The following is a 13,558-nucleotide window of genomic DNA, read 5'->3' as shown; positions in this document are numbered from 1 at the left end:
AACTCTGTTATTAGGTATTTTGGTCCTCGTTTAGACATAGAAAAACAGGCTTTTGAGAGTTTAAATTAATCCCAACTCACAGGTTGGCAGGCTCATTTAGGGTGGGACAGAAGAGCAGGTAGGGAAATAGTAAAGGAAGTTCCCAGAAGCCTATTGTCCACATCCTTCACCAAGTTTCCTTGATATGAATCATTCACAAGTGTGTTAAAAATAGTTTAGCTGGTCTATTAATTAAAGCTGTACTTGATGATTGCCTACTTTGCCACTCTCTAAGTGAGACTAAAAATGAGAACAAAGAAAATCTTCCTGAGTGGAGCTTAAAGCCTAGAGCAGTGCTTAATCTCAGCACCACTGGTTTTATGGGTTAGATGATGGGAGGGGGCTTCCTATACATTATAGGATGTTTAGTAGTATCCCCGGTGAAACCAAAGTTTTGAGATGAGATTAAATTCCTGCTTCACCAATTTCCTCTGGGTTCTTGTCTTGCAAATTTTGAAGAATGAAGAGTAAACAGAGTAGGATTTATTTAAGCAGGAAGAGAGAAAACTCCCACCATGCGGGAGGGGGCCTGATAGAAAAACCAACTTTGGTGTGCAACCTGAGAAGTTTATATATGGTTCTGGGCATGGAGCAAAAACTATGTAAAATAGGTATTGAAAAGAAATCCTGGCTACCATGGGGTTCACTTTCATCCTTTCTGTAACCCTCCTCCTTCCTGTAATTTCCATCTGGATTCACCCCCACCTTCAGTTCTCCACCTCTGGGGCAAAGGAGTTGGCCAGAGGTATTCCCACAGGCAGGCCTCAAGTCTTTTACATTTGAAATAGGCCTTGGTGGTGCAGGTTGAATGGGGCGCATTATCCTGACAGCCTGGGCATTTTACTGACTATTATTTCATCCTTGTTCACTGGCCTCTACCTACTAAATGCCAATTGTATTTCCCAAAGAGTGACTACCAAATATATCTCCATACTCTTGTGAAAAGTATGGGGTGGGGAAGAGTGAGCAAAATATCCACAATTGCCCCCAAAATAGAGGATAATCAAATTTCGGGTGGTAAAAAGTATTATAAGGAACAGCAGGGTAGGAGAATGGAGGGAGATAGGCTGTTGGGGATGAAACTGGTAGGATGGTTGGTATAAAGGTTTTTGATTTGTAAACTTGGCTGGCCTACACTCACCAGTTACTCAAACACTAAATGTTGCTGAAAAGACATTTTGCATGTGTAATTAAAGCTATAATCAATTCACTGAGTAAGAGGGATACCCTGGATGATCCAGGGGGACCTGATTTGCTGAGTTGAAAGGTTTTAAAAGTAGAACTGAATCCTCTTCACTTCAATGGAGTTCCTCCTGGTTCCTGTTTGTCCCTTCCTAACTTCCTGCGGATAAAAGCTTCAACCAGTTCTCATAGGGCACAGCCTGCCTGTGATCATCTGTTCTAGCCTGGTCTCCAGATTTTTGGACTTGCTTAGCCAATTCTCACAACTGTGTAAGCCAGCCAATTCCTTATTTTTTATTTCATTCTCTATCCTACTAATTTTGCTTCCCTGCGTGAATTAATGCAGTCTAGAAAAGCCCCTCAACAGAGTGAAGATCTGGAGAGCATTCCAGGCAGAGAAAGCACACTGTAAACTTGGAGATGAGAGCAAACCCAGTGGGTGGAAAGAGTAACGAGAACACCAGCGTTCAAATCCTGCAGAGAAAAGGGGTGGTGATAGCTCAGAGGCAGTGGTAAGAAGTCCTTTGATTCCTGACATATTTTGATCCTCCCGTCCAGTTTGTGACATTTATCACACCTTGGGAAATTTCCTCCTGGGCCTCAAGTATAACTTGCAAAAGCAAGGCTTAAATTGACATGCAGCCCAGTGAAGTCTATTAAGTGTACACACCTACAATCCTAATTTAGAAACCTTAGTCGAACCGCAAAAGCCCCCTGGTGGTTCCTTTCTGTCATTGTCCTCCCGACTACAAGTCGATCCTCATTTTGAATGCATCAGGCTACACACAGGCTTGCTAGTTTGAGACGTCATTTAAATGGAACTAAACAATGTGAACCCTGATCTGGCTTCTTTCCCTTCCTGTCCCTGTGGGAGAGAAACTGGACCCGAGCCTTGTGACTATTTGTTCTGCTCTTGCGATTTCTCCCGACCGTGCGGGTCGGCCTGCGCTTTCCCAGCCTTTTGTCCTTCTCGGGTTGCTGATTCTAATCGCCCCCTGGGCCCCCTGCGCAGCGGACTGCGGGCTACCTGACCTCTCAAGGGTACCGTTTTCCATTGTATTGCTGACGTCTTAATGTTGCCGGAAATTAACACCCTGTGAACACCCAGGTTTCCCCGGCCCTGCTGAGAGGGGAGGAACTTGGCTCCGAGAGAGGCGACTCCCGGTTTCCTGAGGGTCTACAGGCCTGCTCATGCCTCATGCGGGGGCGCACTAGGCTCGCGGGATGGTCAGTACACGGGATACGGCACCGAAAAAGCGTGCTTCCACAGCTCGCCTAGGAAGGCGGGGCCGACACTGCAGCCACAGGGGGCGCATTCCGTCAGCTGCCCTAACCCAGGGTAGCGCCCTCAGGCCCTGTCAGGTGGCCAAGGCAGCCGCAGCCCGGGATGACGCCACCACGTCAGACTAGCCGTGTGACGTTTCCAGCGCGCCAAAATCCAGAGAATCGAGCTTTTCTTTTCAGGAATCTTCCATCCTTAACATGTTTATCTTAATATAACTAGGTTGCTCCTTCTTCCTTTTGTGTCCTCTCTTGTGTCCTTTTCTCACACTAGCCTTAGACAAAATGGCTGGCTGGGTGTCCTGCAAAGGGAGAGGGTGGGGGCAGTCCACTCGCCAGCTAGCTTCCGACTTGGACCCCGAATATTTACGTCATTTCCGGGGCGGGGTTAAAATAGCGGTTCTGAGCTGCGACTGCGTAGCCAGAGCAAACACAGTCAAAGCAAAACGCACCAGTCTGCTCGGGCGGAGGGGAAGAGACATTACTCTTCGGAAGCTGCCGCTTAGCTCGCGAAAGTTGAGCGTTGCTAGGCGCTCGCCGGCGGGCGGGGCCGGGCTCGGCGGGGCGGGGCCGGCGGGGAGGGCGGTGCTCGGGGTGGGCGGCGGCATCGCGAAGGTTCCAGAGGCGCCGCGTGCGGAAGGCGGGCCCCGGTCTCGCGCAAGGTCGGTGTGAGCGCGGGCTCCGGCTGTGGGGCCATCGCTCGCGGCGGGCGCGCTTGGCGCGGCGTTTCCTGTCTCCGGTGCACGGCTGCAGTGCGGGCCCGCGGGCTGACCCAGCCGGACCATGGCTTCAGCTCTGGACGAGGTAAGGGTCCGTCTAGGCTCACGCCTTGTGGCCGTCGCGCTTCCCGGGGCTCCCGCGCCCCACCTGCCGCTGCCGGCGGGGGTGGGGCGGTGCCGCCCGCCTGCAGGTAGTGCTGGCGGCGCGGCTGCGAGCGCCGGTCACCTTCACATGTCTGCGGGCCCTGGCGGCCTTGGTTTGCGGGCTGGGGACCGGAAGCTTCGCCAGGCGAAAGGTGGCTGCAGAAGCCTGGGTCAGCTCGCGGCGGGAGGCTGTGGGAAGGTGTTTCTCTAGCCGAACGCGTAGCTTTGTTTCCCTGGGCGAGTGGACTTGCCGCTCCGCCCCGGAGTAGTGGTATCCATCTCCAGGGTTGTCAGTATTGGGAGTCAGGGTTGGAGAAGTGCTTGGCAAACAGCAGAAGGCTATATATGTGCTGTTTTTTAAAAAAATAAATGATTGGAAAATTAGCTGTAATTAATGTAGGAAATTGACCTGTTTTTAGCTCTCCAGACGCTGGAGTGGGCGAATTAACTTTGTGGAGGCTTACTTTTGCTCCGTTACAAAATGGGACGATTAAGCATTCATTTTTCCTGCCTGTGTAGGGTGTCAGTACATGATGCTGCTATCCACGGTTGAGTGCTGGGTATCGAGTAAGATTCGCTTTCTGGGAAATTTCCCTTCCATTTGAATGACATGTACTGGTAAATAAAAAATTTGTGTTTTAAGTAAAAATCTACATGAAGAATTAATCTGGGTGACTTGCACAACTGACTTGGGTACCATGTGACCTGAGGGGAGCCTCGGTGGCTTTACAGTCCTGCATGTGGCTAGCCCAGTGTCATCCCCCATCAAAGTAAGGAACGCTTTCAATTTTAGATACTGAGATACACGTTTAGGGACGCCTCCTTTTTGTGTTGTTTTGAACAATTTTAAAGTGTATATATTCAATGTTGTGCAACCATAAGCATTATCTTGTTCCAGAACATTTTCATCGGCCCCAAAATGAAAGCCCTTAAGTGCTCTGTAAGCCCTCACTCTCCATTCCTCCTTTCCCCTGGCAACCACCATCGCGTTAGTTTTTGGATTTGCCTATTCTAGGCATTTCATATGAGTGGAATCATGATGTATGCGGCCTTTTGTTTTTGGGCTCTTTTATCTAGGATGTGTTCAAGTTCACACATGGTGTAGCATGTGTCAGAACAGAATTCTTTTGTATGGCCACATGATGGGTATTTTCTTTACCCATCATCAGTGGTGGATATTTGAGTTGTTTTCATTTTTTTTTTCTTTTAAGAGTCAGAGAATTTCAATATTTATTTTTCAGTTTTCGGCAGACACAACATTTTTGTTTGTATGTGGTGCTGAGGATCGAACCCAGGCCCTACGCATGCCAGGAGAGCAGGCTACCCCTTGAGCCACATCCCCAGCCCTGTTTTCCCTTCTTGATTAATAGGAATAATACTTTGAATATTTGTGTACAAGTTTGTGGACTTGCTATCAGTTCTGTGGGTTATACACATACTTAAGTATGCAATTGCTAAGTCATATGGCAATTCAGGAAACAGCTAGACTGTTTCCAAAGTCGTTGTACCACTTTATATTCCCACAAGCTCATGAAGAATTCAGTTTCTGCACATGCTCGTCAACATTTGTTATTTTCTGGGGCTTTTTGTTTTTGTTTTTATACCATCCTAATGGGTATGTGAAATGGTATCTCATGCATTTGATGTGTTTCTCTAGTGACTAAACATGTTCAGCATCTGCGTGCTTGGTGTTTAGTTGTATATCTTTGGAGAAAAGTCTCTAATCCTTTGCCCATTTTTGAGGTAGTTTGGTTTTGAGGTCTCTAATGAATAATTAAGAAACATTTGAAGATAAAGGTATAAGAATAAAAGGGAAATGTGGTCTTTGCATTCACAAAACAAATGTAGTCAAGAAAACATACAAGGGATGATTACAAGATAATTAGATAAGAAACTGCATCTTAAATTAATATGTGTTTAGAAAGCACACGAAAGGAATGACCTTTGCTGGTTTCAGGTCTATAAAGAACAAGAACTGGGGTACAGTTCTGTGATTTGTTTCAGTGGATACCTTAACCACAGTACTTCAGAGCCACAACTAGCAATAAAGAGGGCCTGGGAATTCAGCCACTGGGAATCCTAGTCTGATCAAAAATAAAACCTCTTCATAAGGTTTATTTAATACATTACCCATTTTTGACAAATAAATCCCTGCTCTGGGAACAAGTCCACTCATTATACATTTTTAGTATCTTTGTTTTGTTGGTAGAAGAAATAACAGGAGTTTTTGAAATCATTATAGTTTGAAGATTACTTTGAACTAAAACACTGTGCTCAAAAGATGAGTTTGCTTTTTTTTTTTTTTTTTTTTTTTTTTGTCTTAATAGTACAAGTTTTCTTTGGAGGGGAGGGAAGATAATAGACCAGGAACTTGATACTGTTGGGAAACAACAGCATCTGAGTTAGATGAGATAATAAAACACATAGAATGGGGCTGGGACTGCAGCTCAGTGGCAGAGCGCTTGCCTAGCCTGTGTGAGGCACTGGGTTCAATCCTTAGCACCACATAAAAACAAATAAAATAAAGGCATGCTGTCCGGCCTCAGCTACAAAAAAAAAAAAAAATTTAAAGACATAGAATACAAGGAAAGTATTCTTTCTGTTACTACATTTTTATAAGTCTAATAAACTTAAAGGCTTTAAAACTTCTTAGTATTCTGATGGTATACTAAGTTATCAAGTATTTGGTGGGGGAAGGATACCAGGGATTGAAGCAAGGGGCACTTGCCACTGAGCCACATCCCCAGCCCTGTTTCATATTTTATTTAGAGACAGGGTCTCACTGAGTTGCTTAACACCTTGCCTTTGCCCAGGCTGGCTTTGAACTCACAAGCTCCCTGCCTCAGCCTCCCAAGCTGATGGTATTACAGGCTGCTCAAGTATTTAGATTTTTATATTGACCCTTTTATTTAATGTCAAGTTATGAAGTAAGATTTTTCTGATAAAGTTGGCTACTGTGAAACCAGAACTCAGTTATTGGGAAAGATCTTGTGTATTTATTGGCAGTTTTGTCAAAGAAATTTGGGGGGGAGGCGTGTCATTTAAGCCAGCAGTTTTCTAAAAGTGTCTTGGTGGAAATTCATAAAGTTTTGACTTCATGTCCAGAAAGCAGAACACACTTCAGTAGGTGATATATTGGTATAAGAAAACAAGCCTTAAGCCTCCTTTCCAAGATGATGTTGCATTTTGGATCATTTTTCTGGTTTTTTCCTGTGCACAACCAAGTCTCAGATGTCTTACTGTATGACTGACGTAGCTGCCAAACCAGATATAGTCTTTTTTTTAAAATATTTATCTTTTAGTTGTAGTTGGACACAACAACTTTATTTCGCTGTTGAGACCCGCAGCCTAGTCGGAATGGCACCTGGCATATTACCAGAAGGAGTGGTTGAGAGGTGGTGCCACTGAGCTATTAAGATGATGATAATTAAGTTAAGCTGTGTATAATTGCTGTGACTGGATGATGAAATAGGCTGTGTAATCAGTTGTATATGGACCCCTGCTGTCGGGCAATAGGGCGGCTCCTGCTGCCTTGGGCGCCCGGGGGAGGGAGAGGGAGGTGGGTGGTGTGTGCGGGAACGAGCTCCAGAGTTCCAGTTCCAGCAATAAAGGAGTTCCTGTTTGAACCTACAAGTGCCTCCTGGGGGCTCGGTTATTTTGTGCCCAGCCAGACTGCTGCATTTCATTTATTATTTTTATGTGGTGCTGAGGATCGAATCACCCAGGGTCTTGCACATGCAAGACAACCCCAGACCCAGATATAGTCTTAAAAGCAGAATTTTTAAAAATCTTGTCTTAAAAATTCAAACTTTTTCATGTGGGGTATTTAGCATAAGACTATCAGTGAGGATCAAGCACTGAATGAAAATAGAACATTGCTTCAGTAAACCTGCCACAGCCTGTCAGCATGGCTTCCTTCAGCCCTTTTAATATTTTTAAAAATTTTTAGCATTTGATAATGCTGGACTAGGAGTTATAAAGAAATCTGTTGGGCTGGGACTACGTTCAGTGATAGAACGCCTTCCTCGCATGTGTGAATCACTGGGTTTGATCCTCAGCACCACATAAAAATAAATACAGACACTGTCCATCTATAACTAAATTTTTTAAAAATCTGTTAATTTCTTTGAGAAAATTTTTTGTGTTCTCCTTCTTAAATCTCCAAAGTTTCTTGTAATAAATGTCCTAAAACAAAGGCAGATAATAGTTTACCAAATGGAAAATACAGATGAACCTCTTAATGAGTGGTAGGAGCTGGGTATGGTGATGCACTCCTATAATCCCAGAGAGTAAGGAGGCTGAGGCAGGTCAAGGTTGACAACTTGAGGTTGTTTCAGAATTTAAACGGACTGGGGATATAGCTCAGTGGTAAAGTGTCCCTGGCTTCAATCCCCAATATTGCCCCCCAAAAAAGGTGGTAGGTCTTACTTATCATAGCTAATTTACCTTCTGTTTTAACACAGCTGCAGAATGATCTAGAAGAGGTAAAGGTGTTGCTGGAAAAGACCACTAGGAAAAGAGTACGTGATGCCCTTACAGCAGAAAAAAACAAGATTGAGACAGAAATAAAGAACAAGATGCAACAGAAATCACAGAAGAAACCAGAACTTCTTGACAATGAAAAGCCAGCTGCTGTGGTTGCTCCCATCACAACAGGATATACCGTGAAAATCAGTAATTATGGTATGAGTTGGTCCCCTGCATCTAGTTTAACATTTGACAGTTCATGTAAGTTAGTTTGACAATATGTTTTGAAATGGCATTTTGTTAGATATTAGTAGGTTAGTCAGATGAACACATTGAGATGAAGACTAGGACTATTTTTAAACTCACATCTACCATGTCCTGGAAAGGAATTGAGGAAGTTAGGATTGTATTTTACTTATGTAGAGCTGATTGTAGAATCAGTGCTGATGTTTCACCATCCTGTTAGGCAGAGAATTAGTATTACGTAGGCTTAGGAGAAAATTATTTCCCCAGAAAAAGAGTAAATTAATTTATGTAATCGTCATGTTTTTATTTGAAGGAAAATAAAATGGGTTTTTTGGTTCAAAACCTGAATTTGAGTAACTTTGGGTAAAGTGTATTAACTGTTTTGAGGTTTTCTCCACCTAGAAATTTTCTTAAATTTTAATTTTTTCATGTTACTTAATTTTCTTTTTTATTTTACTGAATTTTATTATAAGCCACATTATGTTGGCTGTTAAAGAAGCAGTTTTGGAGACTTAACTCGTGTTCTATATTATATTGGTGTTGCTAGGATGGGATCAATCTGATAAGTTTGTGAAAATCTATATCACTTTAACTGGAGTTCATCAAGTTCCCGCCGAGAATGTGCAGGTTCATTTCACAGAGAGGTGAGTTCTCAACATAACGGGAAAGACAATGCTCATGAAGAGTCTTTTTTTTTTTTTTTGCCTTATCATTTCTGTAAAGTTTCTAAGATTTTGCTTATTTTAATTATGCTTTATAAAGCATAATTGTAAAACAAATTATAATTTTTTGTAGAGGTGAAAATCATCTGGGTTACCCAAATGTACATACTGAAATAAAGTCCGTGGCTTTAAAAAAAAAAAAAAAAAAGGTAGCTGGGTATGGTGATGGTTTGGCTGAGGCAAGAGGTTTGTGAGTTCAAAGCCAGCCTCAGTAATAGCAAGGTACTAAGCAACTCAGTGAGACCCTGTCTCTAAATAAAATACAAACTAGGGCTGGAGATGTGGCTGAGTGCCCCTGAGTTCAATCCTCAGCACCACCACCACCACCCCGCCCCTGCTCAGAAAGAAAGAAAGGCAATTATGAGATTACCTTTTTATACAACCAGAAAGATAATGCATTTGCTGTTGTGTTGTAGGTCATTTGATCTTTTGGTAAAGAATCTAAATGGGAAGAGTTACTCCATGATTGTGAACAATCTCTTGAAACCCATCTCTGTGGAAGGCAGTTCAAAAAAAGTGAGTGCTTTGGTTTTGTTTTTTGTTTTTTTTTTTTTGTCAGAATATTGTGAAACTTACTAAGTTATACCTGGCTGATTTAGAATTCAGATGAATTAGAATTTATTGGCTATATTAGGGAGCAGCAAACTACAGACCATGCCTGCTTTGTAAGTAACATTGGAGCATAGACTTTTTTTATGTGTTGGTGGCTGCCTTTGTACTATATTGACTGAGTTAAGTAGTTGTAACAGATGACTGCTCTGTGAAACCTAAATATTGACTATCCGGCCCTTTACAAAAACATTTACCAACTTATCCTGTAGAAGAATAGATTATTATAACGTTGCATTAAAATCAGGTGGAAAATAAACTTTTTAAATGGTTAAGAGCGAGGCTTGAGTTTAATGCCAACTTTATCATTTACTAGTTGTGACCTTTGGCAGCTTATTTCTGTGCCTCACTTTCCCTATTTGTACAGTGGTAACAATTTATTTCACAAAATTGTAATGATATGCTGATGTGAATTACTATATATAACATGTTTAAATTAGCGGTAGCTATTGTTAGGTATACTGTGTGTATAAAGTTTCTGATACATAAAACGAGGTCTTAACTACTTGACCTAATTGTAGTAGAAGCTATAAAAATAATGGAAGTGTCTTAAATTTCATACTTGTCATGAACTTAGATAATCCTCTTTTCTATCATTTGAATAAATGAGGTTTAATGCATCAGGTATGTACACAAGTCATTCTACAGTGTTAAGGAATATTATAAGAGAATTTATTAGCTTGTGTCTCCTTGCAACCCTCTTCATCCACCAGTCCTATAATTGAAGAAATATTCAGAGACTTCTGGGAATTAATATTGATCACTGTGAAAGGAGTTGGAGGTTCCTTCTACTTCCTCACCCGCCCAACATACTTCATATCATTCTTTCTTTCAGTCATTAAAATTCAGCCACCTCCTCCCTTTCTTCAGACACCAGGATCATCTCATCTTGGGGCCATTCTGTTGGCTTTGCCAACTGCATAGAATGCCCTCTCCAGATCTTGTTTCCTCTCCAGAGAATCCTTCCCAAGTTCCTGCTCATATCCTCCATTAGCACCCTCTTTATCTAGAATAAGTCCCACATATAATAGGCTCTTGAACGAGTAAATGTTTTCTAAATATACTAATCTCCATATGTTTATAAGTTATATTTTTTCCCCGCTTCTAGGTTAAGACCGACACAGTTCTCATCTTATGTAGAAAGAAAGCAGAAAATACACGGTGGGAGTACTTGACTCAGGTTGAAAAAGAATGCAAAGAGAAAGAGTAAGTCTACTTTTATTTCTTTTAAGTATTTTAATCATTTTCTTGGTTGGGATTATTGTTTTATTTTTATGGATAATGGAGCTGTAGAGACTGATTTGGCCATTTATGTTTTTGATGTCCACTGAGTAACCCCATTGTCTTACCTGCTTTCAGCTGCCACAGCCTACTGGAAGAGGTCAGGTTGCTTTGTAGGTGTTTGTAGTTAGAGTTGGCTCTTTAGTACTGGCTCTCAGTCTTAGCATGGTGGTACATCTACAGATACTGTGCCTATTCCTAGGAATTTTGTTTCAGGAGTTCCAGAAAGGCTCAGATATTCATGTATGTGTGTTAGTAATTCTTCAGATGTTTGTGATATATAGTTAGTTTCATCTTTGAATCTCTTTATCCTTCATGACTGCACTGAGTTGGCTGTCTGTGTTTCTCACTTCTTTGGTAGCCACATGCATTTGGGCTGTGGTTGGCTAGAGTGAGGGATACCAAACTATCCGAGGAATAGACTGAAATACCCGAGTATAGGACCCTGTCTTATTGTATCTCCAGTGCCCAGTACAGAATCTGGCAATTAATGAATTAAATACATTTGGACTTTCATTAAACTGGAGGTACTGACCATATTTATTAAGACTATGCTCTCACCACTGGGGCCCAGATCCATGTATCTCAGGCTTAAGAGAAGGGCTTTTCTAATAAAATGTAGGCACTTTGGTATGTATCTTTGTATAATGTTAATGCTTGTGGGTTTTTCCTCAGAGTATTTTTTAAAAACATAACGTAAAAAATTAAAAGCCGAATCCTTATTATTTGGCCTGCTAAAAACAATCACTTGAAATTACAGTGCCCCACAGTAACTCCGTTTTTGATGACCACTCTTTGGTACATGATGTGTACCTGTGTGGCTAGTATATATTTTCATTAAGATAAATTTGTATATTTGGATCGAGGGTACTTTGATACTCTTATCTCTACCCATTTATTTCCTACCAGCATTAATCTGAAATTGTGTCTTTCCATGCTTTGATTTCATTATCACATGTGTTCTTCTTTAATAGAAAGCCTTCATACGACACCGAAACAGATCCTAGTGAAGGATTAATGAATGTTCTAAAGAAAATTTATGAAGATGGAGATGATGATATGAAGCGAACCATTAATAAAGCCTGGGTGGAATCAAGAGAGAAGCAAGCCAAAGGAGATACAGAATTTTGAGACATTTAAGTCTTTTTTGGGAACTGTGATGTGGAAATATGGATGTTTCCAATAAGGGAATGTTGGAGTGCTGCACATATAAATTTGACATAACTATTTACAGTAAAGGCAGTAAATTCTCCTTTACTGGAGGATTTATTTAAATAAAATGTGCTTATTAAATACTTACTCCAAAGATGGTTTCATTGGTACCTGGTTATTCCCATACCCCCAAGAAAGAGTTATATGGCATTTTCATTGAAATGTAAAAAGCAAGTCCTGCCTCATGAAAATGATAAATTATGTATTTTTGTTCAGCTAGAAGTATTTGCTTGCCTGTAAGTTAGTGACATCAGTTCCCACCAATGTAATAAGAGTAAAACCTGAATTTTTGCATAAAATTCAGTTGTACATGTCCTTGGAAGTTGCTGTAGAGTGATTACTTATTTCTAGCTTAAGCAATGCATTACCAAACACTCAGTCACATGCTTCTGTGTAGATTTAAATGCATTTGTTTACGAATACAGAATTGAAATTGAAACTAAATCAAAACAAGGATAAGCTTCTTTGTAGGGGCAATTAGGTCTGCTGTGGATCAGATGGCATATAAAGGTAATAACCATTAAGCCAAAAAGAATTTGAAAATCCATTTATTTCTAGGTTCAATAAAGTTGGGTTTTTATTTAATGAAATAGCTTTTCTCTGTTTGTTCAGAAGTATGTCAGAAAGATTAGGCTTTCCTAAAATCAGAAGCCAGAGCAAAGTGCCATGAGCTCTATCACTACATTTTACAGGAGCATTATACAGTGTAGTTAGATGGAGGAAGCAATTAGAGGATCCAAGAGGACCAACCAAATCTGAAACTATAACAAGAATTTGGTAAAAGTGGCAGGATTTAAAATAGTCTAGATCTAGATATGAAAGTATACAAATATGGGCTGCGGATGTGGCTCAAGCAGTAGCGCGCTCGCCTGGCATGCGTGCAGCCCGGGTTCGATCCTCAGCACCACATATAAACAAAGATGTTGTGTCCGCCGATAACTAAAAAATATTAAAAATTAAAAAAAAAAAAGAATACAAATATGAGAAGACATAAAGGGAAATTCTACAAAAACAAAAGTAAAGGGAAACTCTACATTGATGGTTTTATTCATTCTAAATTTTTAAATCAATTGGTTTTAGCTATATAAAAATACATGGCAGGGGCTGAGGTTGTGGCTCACAGGTGGAGTGCTTGCCTAGCATGCATGAGGCACTGGGTTCACTCCTCAGCACCACATAAATAAAGATCGTGTCCACCTATAACTAAAAAATAATATTTTTTAAATACATGGCAAGAAAAAAACCTACCATAACCAAAAATGACATGTTGAAAATTTTCAACAATTACAATTTATAGGAAAAAAGTAAATGACCTGAAATATAGAAAGATGTTCGTCTGGTTCAGAAAAGAAATTAAGAAACTACACTGTTTCTTATCTATCACTGGGGAAAATTCCAGAAGATAAACATACTGGTGCTATTGTGTTGAGGCTATAGAGAAATAAGGACACGTGGAATGGAATGTGTTTTACCTCTGGCTTAGAATTCTGGGAAAGATAAACTGGCAAAAATTTGGAATGATCTATACAGAAGATTGGAAACACCCAAATATCTAACAATAGCTAAATGCTATGTATGGTTACATCTACATGAGGAAGAGGACCTCCAGCCACAAAAAAAATGATTTGTATGTAGTGACACAGAATCACCAGGTCC

General features: G+C 41.0%; 1 protein-coding gene across 1 annotated transcript; it reads left to right on the top strand.

The window, feature by feature from the left end:
• Positions 1-3,101: 3,101 nt before the first annotated feature.
• Cacybp (calcyclin binding protein) lies at positions 3,102-11,989 on the top strand. The gene is made up of 6 exons (XM_076831812.1): positions 3,102-3,306; positions 7,829-8,048; positions 8,626-8,722; positions 9,217-9,316; positions 10,518-10,615; positions 11,665-11,989. Exons 1-6 carry the CDS (start codon positions 3,286-3,288, stop codon positions 11,819-11,821), a joined length of 693 nt encoding a protein of 230 aa, XP_076687927.1. The 5' UTR covers positions 3,102-3,285; the 3' UTR covers positions 11,822-11,989.
• Positions 11,990-13,558: the final 1,569 nt, after the last annotated feature.

The sequence above is a fragment of the Callospermophilus lateralis genome, chromosome 13, assembly GCF_048772815.1.
Source record: "Callospermophilus lateralis isolate mCalLat2 chromosome 13, mCalLat2.hap1, whole genome shotgun sequence".
Lineage (NCBI taxonomy): Eukaryota > Metazoa > Chordata > Mammalia > Rodentia > Sciuridae > Callospermophilus > Callospermophilus lateralis.
This window is presented reverse-complemented; position numbering and strand designations above follow the sequence as displayed.

Excerpts from the sequence above, each read along its gene's own strand:
- Cacybp (XM_076831812.1), top strand. The coding sequence starts at position 3,286 with ATGGCTTCAGCTCTGGACGAG. Across the intron at positions 8,723-9,216 it reads CAGGTTCATTTCACAGAGAG|GTCATTTGATCTTTTGGTAA; the intron begins GTGAGTTCTCAA and ends GTTGTGTTGTAG. Across the intron at positions 10,616-11,664 it reads AAAGAATGCAAAGAGAAAGA|AAAGCCTTCATACGACACCG; the intron begins GTAAGTCTACTT and ends CTTCTTTAATAG.